The 12,089-nt window shown below is 61.8% G+C and overlaps 8 protein-coding genes across 8 annotated transcripts; 4 read left to right on the top strand and 4 right to left on the bottom strand.

The window, feature by feature from the left end:
- Positions 1-74: 74 nt before the first annotated feature.
- On the bottom strand, positions 75-2,377 carry BXZ73DRAFT_44042 (uncharacterized protein; the record flags this gene model as incomplete). The annotated part of the gene is made up of 10 exons (XM_048019263.1): positions 75-346; positions 408-553; positions 611-792; positions 896-1,064; positions 1,115-1,244; positions 1,299-1,472; positions 1,646-1,934; positions 2,004-2,063; positions 2,123-2,153; positions 2,208-2,377. The coding sequence occupies 10 exons, from the start codon at positions 2,375-2,377 to the stop codon at positions 75-77; spliced, it is 1,623 nt and encodes a 540-aa protein (XP_047879636.1).
- A 328-nt stretch (positions 2,378-2,705) lies between these two features.
- BXZ73DRAFT_99713 (Rtf2 RING-finger-domain-containing protein) lies at positions 2,706-3,809 on the bottom strand (the record flags this gene model as incomplete). Its single annotated transcript, XM_048028094.1, has 6 exons — positions 2,706-2,714; positions 2,769-3,164; positions 3,212-3,394; positions 3,444-3,581; positions 3,637-3,699; positions 3,750-3,809. The coding sequence occupies 6 exons, from the start codon at positions 3,807-3,809 to the stop codon at positions 2,706-2,708; spliced, it is 849 nt and encodes a 282-aa protein (XP_047879635.1).
- Positions 3,810-4,054: 245 nt separating this feature from the next.
- On the top strand, positions 4,055-4,730 carry BXZ73DRAFT_89121 (uncharacterized protein; the record flags this gene model as incomplete). The annotated part of the gene is made up of 5 exons (XM_048025177.1): positions 4,055-4,114; positions 4,179-4,308; positions 4,373-4,470; positions 4,529-4,604; positions 4,651-4,730. 5 exons carry the CDS (start codon positions 4,055-4,057, stop codon positions 4,728-4,730), a joined length of 444 nt encoding a protein of 147 aa, XP_047879634.1.
- Positions 4,731-5,184: 454 nt separating this feature from the next.
- BXZ73DRAFT_89120 (kinase-like protein) lies at positions 5,185-7,004 on the top strand (the record flags this gene model as incomplete). The annotated part of the gene is made up of 7 exons (XM_048025176.1): positions 5,185-5,248; positions 5,528-5,664; positions 5,772-6,029; positions 6,086-6,194; positions 6,244-6,589; positions 6,651-6,759; positions 6,840-7,004. The coding sequence occupies 7 exons, from the start codon at positions 5,185-5,187 to the stop codon at positions 7,002-7,004; spliced, it is 1,188 nt and encodes a 395-aa protein (XP_047879633.1).
- A 525-nt stretch (positions 7,005-7,529) lies between these two features.
- BXZ73DRAFT_99710 (uncharacterized protein) lies at positions 7,530-8,506 on the top strand (the record flags this gene model as incomplete). Its single annotated transcript, XM_048028093.1, has 2 exons — positions 7,530-7,633; positions 7,690-8,506. 2 exons carry the CDS (start codon positions 7,530-7,532, stop codon positions 8,504-8,506), a joined length of 921 nt encoding a protein of 306 aa, XP_047879632.1.
- A 472-nt stretch (positions 8,507-8,978) lies between these two features.
- Positions 8,979-9,786, bottom strand: BXZ73DRAFT_44149 (uncharacterized protein; the record flags this gene model as incomplete). The annotated part of the gene is made up of 5 exons (XM_048019284.1): positions 8,979-9,086; positions 9,140-9,268; positions 9,320-9,437; positions 9,492-9,626; positions 9,686-9,786. Coding segments are annotated over 5 exons (591 nt in total), but the record flags the coding sequence as incomplete, so codon positions are not given.
- Positions 9,787-10,112: 326 nt separating this feature from the next.
- BXZ73DRAFT_44092 (uncharacterized protein) lies at positions 10,113-11,333 on the top strand (the record flags this gene model as incomplete). Its single annotated transcript, XM_048019271.1, has 4 exons — positions 10,113-10,236; positions 10,293-10,981; positions 11,034-11,099; positions 11,151-11,333. The coding sequence occupies 4 exons, from the start codon at positions 10,113-10,115 to the stop codon at positions 11,331-11,333; spliced, it is 1,062 nt and encodes a 353-aa protein (XP_047879630.1).
- A 157-nt stretch (positions 11,334-11,490) lies between these two features.
- On the bottom strand, positions 11,491-12,071 carry BXZ73DRAFT_44142 (uncharacterized protein; the record flags this gene model as incomplete). The annotated part of the gene is made up of 3 exons (XM_048019282.1): positions 11,491-11,678; positions 11,740-11,861; positions 11,926-12,071. 3 exons carry the CDS (start codon positions 12,069-12,071, stop codon positions 11,491-11,493), a joined length of 456 nt encoding a protein of 151 aa, XP_047879629.1.
- Positions 12,072-12,089: the final 18 nt, after the last annotated feature.

Genomic DNA, 12,089 nt, shown 5'->3' with positions numbered 1-12,089 from the left:
TGCAGTGAACCCGACCAAAATCGCTCAAAGACAACACCATCGTACAATACACAGCGTTGCAAAAGAACGATCCGTCAAAGCAACGTCATCGTGTCCAACTCGTCTCCAAGCAACATCTTTACCGGCAGGTCAGGGTTTACGGCCCCAGAATCCACCCCACACTTCATATTTTCGCGTATGTTCATGTCCAAGTCGAAATGGGGCTTCATTCGAGGCCAATGGGCCGGATCACACCAGATCTTCTGCGCGAGCGGAAGGGTCTCGTTGAGCATGTCCAGAGTTCGCATCAGGCGCCTGACGGGAAATCCAGCGTTGTACTGATTGTGGAACGCGCAGTGCAAATACCCTAGGCACAGGTCTGTGAGCCTCGGATCCCGACAAGATCAGCAGCGGGAATATAGACCCACAGGCACGGTGCCCGTCGTCCTGAGGATGCATGAACGCCGCTTGCTTATAGTCCGCGGCGGCTCGGAGGAAGAGGTCGACGGCCGCCGACTCGTTACCCTCTGCCTTAAGCTTTTTGGCTTTCTGGTCGTAAACACGGCCTCGGAGGCTGTAAAAGGGCGTGTCAGATGAAGGGGTTGTCGTCGTACCTGCTGATGGCACTGACCTATAGGCTAAACCCTTCGGATACGGGTAGAATGCATACCAAAAACCCGGGGGTTCGCCACGGGCCACTGCTGCCGCTGCCCCCTCCGTCCCAATAGGAACGTCTTTGAGCTCTTCGATAATCTCGTTTGCGCCGGCAATCGCCTCTTCCAGAGGGATGGTGTGCGTTGTGACGGTGTTGACCTCCTTCGCCAGCTGCATTCAATGGTGAGAAACGTATCGTAATGCTGAGCGGGGATGATGAGATACTCGCCTTCATGTATTGGTTCAACCTCATGGCCTATACTCCGCGGATATAAGTCGGCTCGAATATGGCACCTCGCTCGTGCAAAGGGACGTCTTTGTACTTCTCCGCTCCCCACTTTAGAACCTCCAGCGCAGAGGTGAAGACGTCGAGGCCAGCGGTAATATTGCTCTCCCAGCAATCGGCCATGAACCCGCGAAAGATCCAACCTCTGTTGACTGTCAGAACGGTAGGGTACAACGTCAGTGAAGAAGAGGTCACCTCACTGTAATCGACAAAGCAGGCCGAACTGAGGACCAGCCTTCTTTCTCGAGTCTTCTCGGGACCTCTTTCATCACTCTCTGGGCGCCGAACTGCAACCACGCGTTCATGTTGCGGGCTTGCGTGGCCACTATCATCGAGGTGCATATCAGCCGTACAAGCGCGCTTCGTACCGCAGACATACCTTGCTTTTCAAACATCTCGAAGATATTGGTTGGCATTGGCATACGAACGATCCGAAATTCGGCCACCAGGGCGTCTGTGAAGCATTCGAGGATCTGTGAACACATGAATGAGATGCGACAAGGAGTCGACACCGACATGCACACCTCAGTGCACATGATCCACTGCCGCTGCCCTGACGTCCTTCAGCGAGACGAGCAGCTGCGAGCTGGTCGAGCGACCTTTGCCAGTGCTATCAGAGACGTCAGTCGACTGTATCGACTTGTCTATAAAGGCGGAAACGCACGAGATCCGCGTAATGCAGAATCCATGCCTTAGTTGGGAGACGACGGTGAGCATCGAAACAACGGGGGGTGTTCAGAGCGCTCACCGAGCTGCCCCAATTCTGATCGCGTTTCAGTCCAGGGATCATGTCGTTCGCCAGCAACCACGGAAGATTGCTGTTGCCCGAGACCTCCATGGCCTCAGGCACGGGCAGCTCGTTTGGTTTGTGGCGCGCGATTCTGGCCTCTAGTGCGGCGAGGTCGGACTGATACTGCTTGCGCTGCTTTGCCTGGACTGGTGTGGGGTTGTCGGTTGGAAGGACGGCGATCGCATGTTTCCACGAGTGAATGGCATCCGTGTTTCTGCCTAGGCTCTATGTGGCAGAACGCAGACCCGATCCCATTAGTGAGAGCATCAGCGGGTGGAGACAAGGTCGACTGACGAGTGCAGCGGCTGCCCTGCGTCCCCACGCTTTGGCATAGGTAGGGTCGAGCTCGGTTGCCTTGAGTGCCGGGATGATGATCAAGGGCTCTGTGAGGAGTGTTCGAGGCAGACACCGACCTTTGTGGCATCGTCGGTGGCATCGAGGTACCTGTGATCGCACACGGCCGTCAGAAAGTGCGTCGGATGGGAGAGTGGAACGGACCTGTTCAGCCCGTACGCACACGCGGCGCGGTTGGAGTACAGGACTGCGTTCTTTGGATCGAGCTTGATGGCGGCCGAGTACTTGGCATGGGCGGCGCCAAAGTCGCTCTTGAAGTAGAGCGCGTTGCCCTCGGTCTCGAGTGCGACAGCGTCCGCGCGGGAGTCCGCCATCGTCGTAGTCGGGAGTCAAGGGACGTGGAGGGCGGGCGGGAGGGCTGGCTATATGCGCCCGCCGCACCACTTTTGACGGCAACTAGCCTTGCGCCGACGCTCGTTGAGGACCTTCACGTGTCGAGCAGGCCTGCTTCAGGCATTCGGGGAAGAGGCGGGCGAGCAAAGATCAGTGTGTGGGGGCGGAAATGCCACGAAATTGAACAGCCATTGAACGCCTTCAAGACGGAGCACCAGGGAGGAGCACGCAGAGCATCGCCGGGGTCTGCAATAAGATTACATCCAACAGTTACAACAAGACGCCAGCAGCAGGCCTCCCTCGCGCAACTCACGCATACTGCAGAGAGACCGATGAATGACTCAACAGAATGAGACAAGCGAAGGAACTCACCCTCGTGAACGTGCCCATCGTCATGAACGTCTCCTTCCTCTGCGGCCCGTCCTTGGACGCGTACAGGCTCTTCACCGCCTCGCTCATCCCCGCCTTCCGCTTCGCCTCCTCCTTCGCCAGCTCCTGCGTCACCCCCCGGCTCGCCGCCGCGATGCTCGGGTTCGTCGCTTTCTTTGCCGGGGGCTCCGCCTCCGCCGCCTCCGCCGCCTCTGCCTTCCGCTTCTTCCCCTTCCCCTTGCCCTTCGCCGGCTCCAGCAGCCGCTTCGCCTCCATCCGCGTGCGCACCTCCAGCTCCAGCTCCGGCCCCGGGTTCAGCACCACCACGTCCGCGCTCCTGGCGTACTTGGTCCCGCAGTTCGGGCACAGGTCCAGCACCTCCGCCTTCTCCTTCTCCTTCTCCCCTCCGCGCTCGGCGACTTGGACGCGGGGATGGGCCCGGCGACGGCGCGGAGGCCCGCCTGCGAGAAGACGCAGCCGCAGGGAGCGAGGTAGACGAACGGCTGCACGCCGTTCATCTCCTTGAAGTTCAGTGGGCAGACGTACGCCGCGTGCTGGTGAGCGGACTCTGCCGTGCCCGCGCTCGACGTCTTTGCGGCGTTTGGGGTGAGTTTCAGCGTTTTCACGTCCTGCAGCGGAGTGAGGAGCTGCGACAAGTAGAAGAGGGATGGGACGCACCTTCATGGACCGGATGTGCCCACATACGATCTCGCCTTCCGCCCCGAAGTGATTTCGATCTAGAAGGAACTCCAGTATTGCATCCTTGATGTAGAGCTTGCCCAGTGGACATGATACGATCGGTTGTTGGAGCGGACGCTATAGCGAGGTTGTAAGCGGCAGCTAGACAGAATGACACAGGCATAGGATGTACCTTTGAGAGCGCGCAGAAGAACCACATTGCACGGACCTGGTTGGCCCTGTCTGCCTGCTCGGCCTGGACGAAGAGTCGGGATGCAGTTGCGACAATATCGGAGGGGAACTCACTTTGGGCTTGCTCCTGACGAGATCTCGCCTGTCCGGGATGCTTCCTCCATCATTACCCATGGTGCGACAAAGAGTGGTAAGGAGTGGTGGTGGTCCGACGGAGAGTCGGGATCGGCACCGGGCGCCAGGCGAAGAGTGGACGCGATGGGTGCTGACTAAGCGGACGCTGCTGAGCAGGCGGGCGGCCAAAGTGGTTGTCTTGTGCGGGCAGCCGGACGGGGAGGACAAGAGTCGAGACAAGGAGCCTATGTCGACCTTTCTTTCCACCTACCCTGCACTACCCCGCTATCCGTCATAGCAGCGCAATGCTGCAGGAACTGTCTCATATGGACCGCATCACACAGCTCCAAGATGAGATCCAGCAAGCAAGTCCCCCCGCGTCCTCTCCCGCCCCGCACCCCGCTCACCCGCCCCCGCCTCTGCGCGCAGCTACTGACAATCATGTCGAGCACGATCGCGTACCTCACCTCGCGCGCCAACTTCCTCCAGGTCAGCCAGGACGTGCCGGTCACCAAGTCGCGCAACGCGGAAAAGTACGACGCGTCGGATGTTTTCGAAGGTGCGGCTCTCTGCCTCCTCGGGCCCGTCCCTGCGTGTTTCACGCTCTCCCCTCCCGCGCGCAGCGAACAAGAAGGAGCTCGTGACGGACCTCATCGTCAAGGCGAAGCAGGTCGAGTTTCTCATCCAGTCCCTCCCCGAGCCAGATCCAGAGGAGCAGCAGGTGCGTCCGCCACAACCGCGCGTTGCGCGCGTCACGCTCAAGGCCGAGGGCCCTGCAGGTGGAACGGTTGCAGGCGCTAGAGGAGGAGATGAATGAGGCGAACGAGGAGTACGTGCAGGCGGTCGGCCGAGCCAGTGAGTCCTCCCTCCCCAACCACCCGCGCGGCGCTGAGCGGCCCAGAGCGCCTGCACGCGCAGATCTGCGACGTGCTCCGGACGATGCTGGACGAGCCCGAGATCGTCAAGGACGAGGCGGGCTGAAGCGCTGAGGGCGCGAGCAGGGGCGCGGGGTCAGAGGCGTGTGCATGTATCGCTGCTTGTATGTACAGACCGCGGGGGAAGCACTGGGAAGCATGGATCCTAACCGAGTGCGCACCGTGTGCAGAAGTGGGACGCGGGCGCGGCGCGGGGCGCGCCAAACGCGGTGGTTGCAGCTTCGTTCGCCTCCCAACCTCTCCCTCCCCTCCCGCCACTTCCCTCTGCGATTCAGCTAGGTCTCCACTCATCTCGCGATGGCGGGACGGCTCAAGAACGCGCCCCCGGCCCAGTACTCGGAAGCGGCCGACATCCACATGAACACGGCTAAAGGCCTGACCGCCGTCGGCCTGCCCGATGTGCGCATGGACACTGCACGAGGCATGGCCGGCATGACCATCAACGACATCCATATGGACACCGCAAAGGCCCCCGGCACCACCCTCAAGCTGGCCTCAAGATGTGGGAGAAGGAGCTCGTCGACTCGCCCGAGGTCCGCAGGAAGGCCACCGTCGCCCAGCTCTGTGAGTCGCCCGTCTCTCTCCTCGTTCGCGCCGCCGTCCCGCCCCCCCCTGCCCCGCTCGCTCTCTGCCATCAGATCTCCCTCCGATCTCCCATCGCGCCGTCCACCGTCCCCTCTCCCGCTCTCGCCCCACTGCCTGCTCAACCCTCCTCCAGACTTCCTCGACTATTACTTCAACCTCCTCGGCTACATCGCCGCCCGCAAAGAACGCCGCGCGCTCTTCGACAAGGACACCGCCAAACGGGGGCTCACCCAGACCGAGTGCGACAAAGAGTTCAAGTCTACCGCGGCCGCGAGCGCACCCTCCTCCGCAAGCGCCGCGTCAAGCTCCGCGTCGACCAATTCACGATCATCGCCCAGGTCGGCCAGGGAGGCTATGGCGAGGTCTTCCTCGCGCGTAAGACGGACACGCGCGAGGTCTGCGCGCTCAAGAAGATGAAGAAGCGGACCCTCTTCAGATGGACGAGGTGAGTGGCTCGCCCGACGCCCCGTGTCTTCCCCGATCCGACGCCCCCTGGTCCAAGGTCCGCCATGTGCTCGTCGAGCGCGACATCCTCACCGCGACCAAGACGCCATGGCTCGTGCGGCTGCTATACGCCTTCCAGGACCCCCAGCACGTCTACCTCGCGATGGAATACGTCCCGGGTGGCGACTTCCGGACCCTGCTCAACAACGCCGGAGTGCTCAAGGAGGAGATCGCGCGGTTCTACATCAGCGAGATGTTCGTGGGCGTGCACGAGCTGCACAAGCTTGGGTACATCCACCGAGATCTCAAGCCCGAGGTGTGTGATGTACGAACAATATACGGCTGCATCGGCCTCATAAAACCTTCGGTCAGAATTTCCTGCTCGACAGCACGGGTCATGTCAAGTTGACCGACTTCGGTCTGGCAACTGGTGCGCTCAACCCGCAGCGGATCGAGTCCATGAAGCTCAGGTCAACGATATGTGCTTTATTGACCCTGCGGTTACTCACACGTCTCACAGCTTGACAAAGTCAAGGAAAACGAGGTCGTTCACCGCTCGACGCTCGAGCGACGATCCATCTACCGCTCGATTCGCCAGCAGGTCCCTCGCTATGCGGACTCGATCGTCGGTTCCCCCGACTACATGGCCCCAGAGGTGCTCCGCGGCAAGCCATACTCGTTCTCCGTCGACTTCTGGTCTCTCGGCTGCATTCTGTTCGAGTTCCTCGCCGGCTTCCCGCCGTTCAGCGGCCGGACACCCGAAGAAACCTGGACGAACCTCGACAAATGGCCGACGGTGCTTCGGCGGCCCGAGTACGACGCGCCGGAGGACCAGGTGTTCAACCTGACCGACGTCGCCTGGGACGGTATCACCAGGTCCGTGCGCGACAGCCTCCCGCGAAGCCGTCCGTTGATCCGCGCCCCCGCTTTCTTCCAGGCTGATCGCACACGCGAGCGTGCGGTACGCGACGCTGGGCGACGTGCGCGAGCACCCGTTCTTCCAAGGCGTGCAGTGGGACGACCTGCGGGCGACCGACCCGCCGTACGTGCCCGAGCTGACGGGGGACGACGACGCGGGGTACTACGACGACTTCACGAACGAGGCGGACATGGAGAAGTACGCGAGGTGATCGAGAAGCAGAAACATGTGGAGCGCGTGAAGGAGAAGGAGGAGCCGCTCGCGCGCGGGGTCTGGGTCGGGTTCACGTTCCGCAAGAACGGGCCCATGGCGCTCGGCGGCGCGCGCGCGTTTGGGGGCGACGACGATGGGGCGATGGCCACCATCTTCTGAAGCCCCATTGGTTTATTGCTTTGCTTGCTGCTGTCAGAGTAGAGTGTTTGAATGGAGCACGGGGCGCTGCTGAGGCTCGCTACAGATGAGGCGGCGTTCGACTGTGGGACGACAAACGAGCCTTCCTGATGCCTAGCTTCCGTTGGAAAGTGCGAATGAGGATTTTCGAGCCCTTGCCAAGCCAGAGCGCCGGTTAACCGTTCGGGTGGTGTGCAAGACTGACTACGGCGTCGTGTTCCGCGACGACGAGAGTGGTTGCGATGCCAATCACCTGCCGGGACGACCGATTGCGTCCTCCGGAGACCTTCTCGCAGAACACAGGCGGTGCAGCTCATTGCCGTCCATTGTTTGTCCATGATCTATAAGCTCCTCGCCAGGTCTGCAGGAGCCCCAGCTCAAGCACACGCTTAGTCGAGTGCCATCTCATCTCTTCCAACGCTGCGCGTTGCTTTTTGTATCGATTCAACCTATCCCTTGTAGCATCCTTCTTATTTTACCCCCACTCGCGTCCACCGCACCTTCAACATGAGGTTCACTTCTGCTTTCTTCGTCCTCGCCGCGGGCATCGCGGCCGTCTCCTCCGCGCCTCTCCTTTCCGGTCCGAAAAACGCTCGCGCGCCGGCTCTCCAGTACGCACCCTCCTCGCGCTCTTTACACTGCCACCACTGACTTGCTTTCTTTGCAGCGATGCCGTCGTGGCGCGCGCCGACTCGGCCTCGGCCTCGGCCTCTTCGTCTCTCGCGTCCGCGGTCTCGAGCGCGTCCGTGTCGTCGGCCTCCTCCACCGCCAACGTGACGGCGCCTCCGCCCCCTCCAGCAGCGAACGCCACGGCACCCCCGCCTCCTCCCGCCGCGAACGGGACGGCACCCCCGCCTCCTCCCGACGTCAACGGTACCGCACCCCCGCCTCCTCCGGCCGCCAACGGGACCGCGCCCCCGCCACCCGCCCTCAACGGGACCGCACCCCCTGCGGACAACCTCACGGCTCCCCCGCCGCCGGGCAACCGCATTGAGCTGGGGCCTGCGCAGGGCAAGCTCGCGGATCCTGCTGCTGCCGCCAACGGCACCGCTCCCCCTCCTCCTCCAGCGGCCAACGGTACCGCGCCTCCTCCTCCTCTGGCCGCCAACGGTACCGCCCCCCCTCCCCCTCCTGCCGCCAACGGTACTGCGCCCCCTCCTCCCCCGGACGTCAACGGTACCGCACCCCTTCCTCCTCCGGCTGCCAACGGTACCGCACCTCCTCCTCCTCCGGCCGCCAACGGCACCGCGCCGCCGCCTCCGACTGACACCGCGCCCCCTCAAGAGGCCTCGTCGACCGCGATTGACACCACGACCACCGGTACCACCGCCGCCACGGACTCCACGGCCGCTACGAGCTCTGCAGCGGCCACCGGTACGGGCTCGGTCGCTGTCACCTCTGACGCCGCGTCCTCCTCCGCCGCCGCGACCGACGCTGCCAGCGCCAGGCGCCGTAGCTCCCGCCTCGGCCGCCGCCGTCTCTGAGAGACCAAGGTCCACGGGGCGGCGATTGTTGAAGAGTCGTCCAGCGGGCTCGCCCGCCGCGTGCATAACGCGGCCGTAGCTACAGCACAGCTACAATCAGGATGGGACTGCGAGGGTTGTGGAGGCTAGGATAGATCGAGGATGGAGGCTCGATGGCGCCGGGTCGCCCGAAGGGTCGTAGATTGGCTCGGGCTTAGATGTGGACTTTCTCTGCGAGACGGACCGTCAGTGCACAGCTGTGCACCCGTCTATACCACGCGGATCCAATTGTTGAAACGGTGGACGCGATATAATTGCCTCTTCATCATATGATGTTCGCCGGGGAGACCTGAGGGACAAGATTACACCAACCGTCTAGAGTTTATGGGAGCGTACCTCCGGTAATATGTGTGCAAAGAGACGGTGTATGATGTCGTAGCACACCCGGTGGCCGGTAATCGAGACCGCTCAGGAAGTGCCCACGCTAGGGCGGTCAATTGACACCAGAAGCCATCTCTCCTAACAGTTTTTCTCTAATCTGTATTAACTTCATCTGTGCGTCTCGCCTCTCCTGCAGGGCGTGCCGCGCAAGTTCGATGTTCTGTTTGCGTAGTCAGCACACCTGCTTACCCAGAAGTACTCGACGTAGCTCACCGGGGGAAGTCCTTGGAAAGTTTCGACACGTGCCCTCTTCTCCTTCAAGGCCTGTTCCTCCCTTTTCAGCTGTTTCCTGAGCGCGACCAGGTCCGAGATCGTCACGGGTGGTTCCTCTGGCATGTCGTGCTAGTATTTATGAGCTCCTAATGACGGAAAAAATGTCAATGGGCAACAAACCTTGAGGTCATCAAACTCCCTCTGGTACTCTTTGCCTTTAGCCAAGAGCGCTGCCTTCTGTCTCTCCAGGCTAGACACAGTGTCACCGGTACTCGTTGATTCCAACCGTCGTAGCCACCTGTTCGCGTTGAGCACAGCCGTGCTTCATCGAAGTCTTGCCGAATGCACATACTCTTCAAGGAGGTGATCTTCATGGAGAGTAGACGCGAGCATCTCCATGAGCTGTTCCTCAGCATACTGCATTTTGATAGAAGAACAGGCGGCTTGCGCATAATCCTCTTCGAGCGCATCGATTGCGGAGGAGTATCTGTTGTGGACGTTAGTGGACGTCTAGAAGAATAAAAAGCGGGCAGCGCGCTTGCTCACGAGGTATATGAAAGATCGTCGACACCGAGTGCATCTGCGATGTCTACGAGGGCATCCACGTACTGCCCCGCATCTGGAGTAAGTTCCAAGTCACGGAGATGTTCATATTGACGACCTATATGCTAATGGGTATCGGAAACCCGAAAAGCACAGACTTGGAGAGTATGTCTACCTTTGAGAGCGTAGTAGCGAGCCTCAGGAGGTTGAGAAGAAGAAGATCCTTCTGCATCCATTGCGCTTTTCCGCAATAGTGCGCGACGCGTGGCGGGTGGTTAGTGGTGGTGGGAGAGGAACAGCTCGGGCCAGGGACCAGGAGACGCCTTGACGCGTGGGCGTGATCTAAGCGAGAGGCGCGGCCATGACGGTCCCAGCCCTCGTCCTCCCGTCCTCATCTCCCTCTCCTCCTCCACGTCGACGCCCGCCCCCGATGGCCGACGCCAGAGCACGCGCAGAAGCCCGCCGCAAGGCCATCCTCGCCCGCGGCAGCGACCGCCTCTCTCGCATCACCACCTCCGCCCGCGGCGAGGACGGTGCCGCGTATATGCACGACCGTACGCCCGTCCCTCCCCCGTCCATCGTCCTGCCTGCTGACCGTCGTCGCCCGCAGCCGCCCCCCTCCCCGGTCGCGCAGGCCTGACCGACTTTGTAGGCGAGACCTCCAACATGCCGACCCCACCCCTCGCGCCCCGCGCCGCCAGCATGCCCGCCCCTTCCGCCACGTCTCCCTTCCAGGCCGCCGGGCTCGGCGCCGCACCCCCCGACCCCTCCGTCTGGTCCGAAGAGCAGCAGCAGCAGTTCATGAGCGCCCTCCTCGGCGCCGCCGCGTCCGGCCGCTTCCCCACCGACCTAAACTCGAGCGCAAGCGCAAGCACACACTCCTTGCCTGCGCCACGTCCGCGCGTGGCCTCCTCGGCCTCGTCCACCGCCGGCTCCACGACCGTCGTCGCGGATCCCCCGGAAGCCTCGCTCCCCGCGGACGACCCGATGTCCGCGCTCATGGCCGCGCTAGGCGGCGGGAACGGCGGCGGGGGTGCGCCGCCTGCGTTCCCTTTCCCGGGCGCAGGGATGATGCCACCCCAGATGGCCCCACCAAAACCCAAGACGCTCCTCCAGAGGCTCATGCCCCTCGTACACGTCGTGTGCGCGTGGGTGCTGCTCACGTACTTTGTACTGTGGAAGGAGCCGGAGGCGTACGAGATCAAGACGCACGGAACCTCCGCGATGGAGGGCCTCTGGAGTCGATGGGCAGATCTCAGCTGGAAAGCCCCAGACGACGGCTGGGGGGTCCAGGCAGTGGTGAGTCAGGTCCCCTCGTTTCCTGCGGCCCGCGTTGCTCATTGCCACGTAGCCATTCTTCTGGGCATTCACCACTCTCGCGCTCGTCTTGCACACATGGCGCATATTCACCAACCTTGTACGTCACGTCACCCTTATTTCATGTACGCATGGCAAACTCTCCCTGCAGGACCCTGTGCAACCACCAATGCTCCTTGCACTCGCACTCCCTGTGCTCCCACCCCCACTACCCGCGGTCATCACAAACGGGCTGAAATACCTCCAAATTGGAGGGGTATTCCTCGACGACATGTCAGCACTCCTAGTCGGCATTGGGATGCTGATCTGGGTCGCAACATGGTTTGCGACCTGAGTGTAGAGTTGGCCTCAGTCCATCGGGTGTATTGTCGTGTACCAATTCCATGGGTAGCCCCAAGTGCGGTGCGGTGGGTGTGATTGCGTACGAATAGTCGTGAATAAGGTACAGTAGGGTGGGAACACTCAGCTGCCAATGCGCCCGCAGACGGATCTCATGGCAGCACGGCCGCGGCCCCCGTCTTCTTTTGCGGCCGTGGCACCGACATAGGCGTCGGCGGCGCATTGGGGTTCTCGGCCTTCCACTGCTGCCACCAAGGCCCGGCGGCGACGTCCATGAGCTCGCTGAATATGGTATTCGACCACTTGCCCTCCATGTTCACGGTGTGCGTGGTGCCGTTCTCTATAGGATCCGGGAACGCAGGTTGAGAGCGGGCGAGGACCAGGCAAAGACCAGCACGCACCGAGCTCTACGACCATTTTTGGCTCCAGGGTGTCCTCCTTCGTCACGGGCAGCCTGTCCACCTTGATGTCCAGGGAGGGGTTCGCGTGGCGTATCCGCGGAAGGTCGTCCTTCACAAAATGTCTGCGCGCGTGCATTCCTGTCAGCTCAACATAGCAGCTGCGACAGAAGCCTGGGCGAGACGGACCGTGCACCGAAGTGGTTGTTCCGGGACGCATACGTGAGGTGGAGGCTCTTCAGGTTCGTGAGCACCGGACGCGGCTCCTGCTTGAGGTGCGCCAAGATTTGGGACAGACGAGAAGGCGGGGGGATATTTCTCCACTTGCGTGCCATGATGGAGTTCGCGGAGGG

This window comes from Epithele typhae (assembly GCF_022376455.1).
Source record: "Epithele typhae strain CBS 203.58 chromosome Unknown BXZ73scaffold_13, whole genome shotgun sequence".
NCBI classification, from domain to species: domain Eukaryota; kingdom Fungi; phylum Basidiomycota; class Agaricomycetes; order Polyporales; family Epitheliaceae; genus Epithele; species Epithele typhae.
Note: the sequence above shows the minus strand (reverse complement) of the source record. Positions and strands in the feature narration are given on the sequence as shown.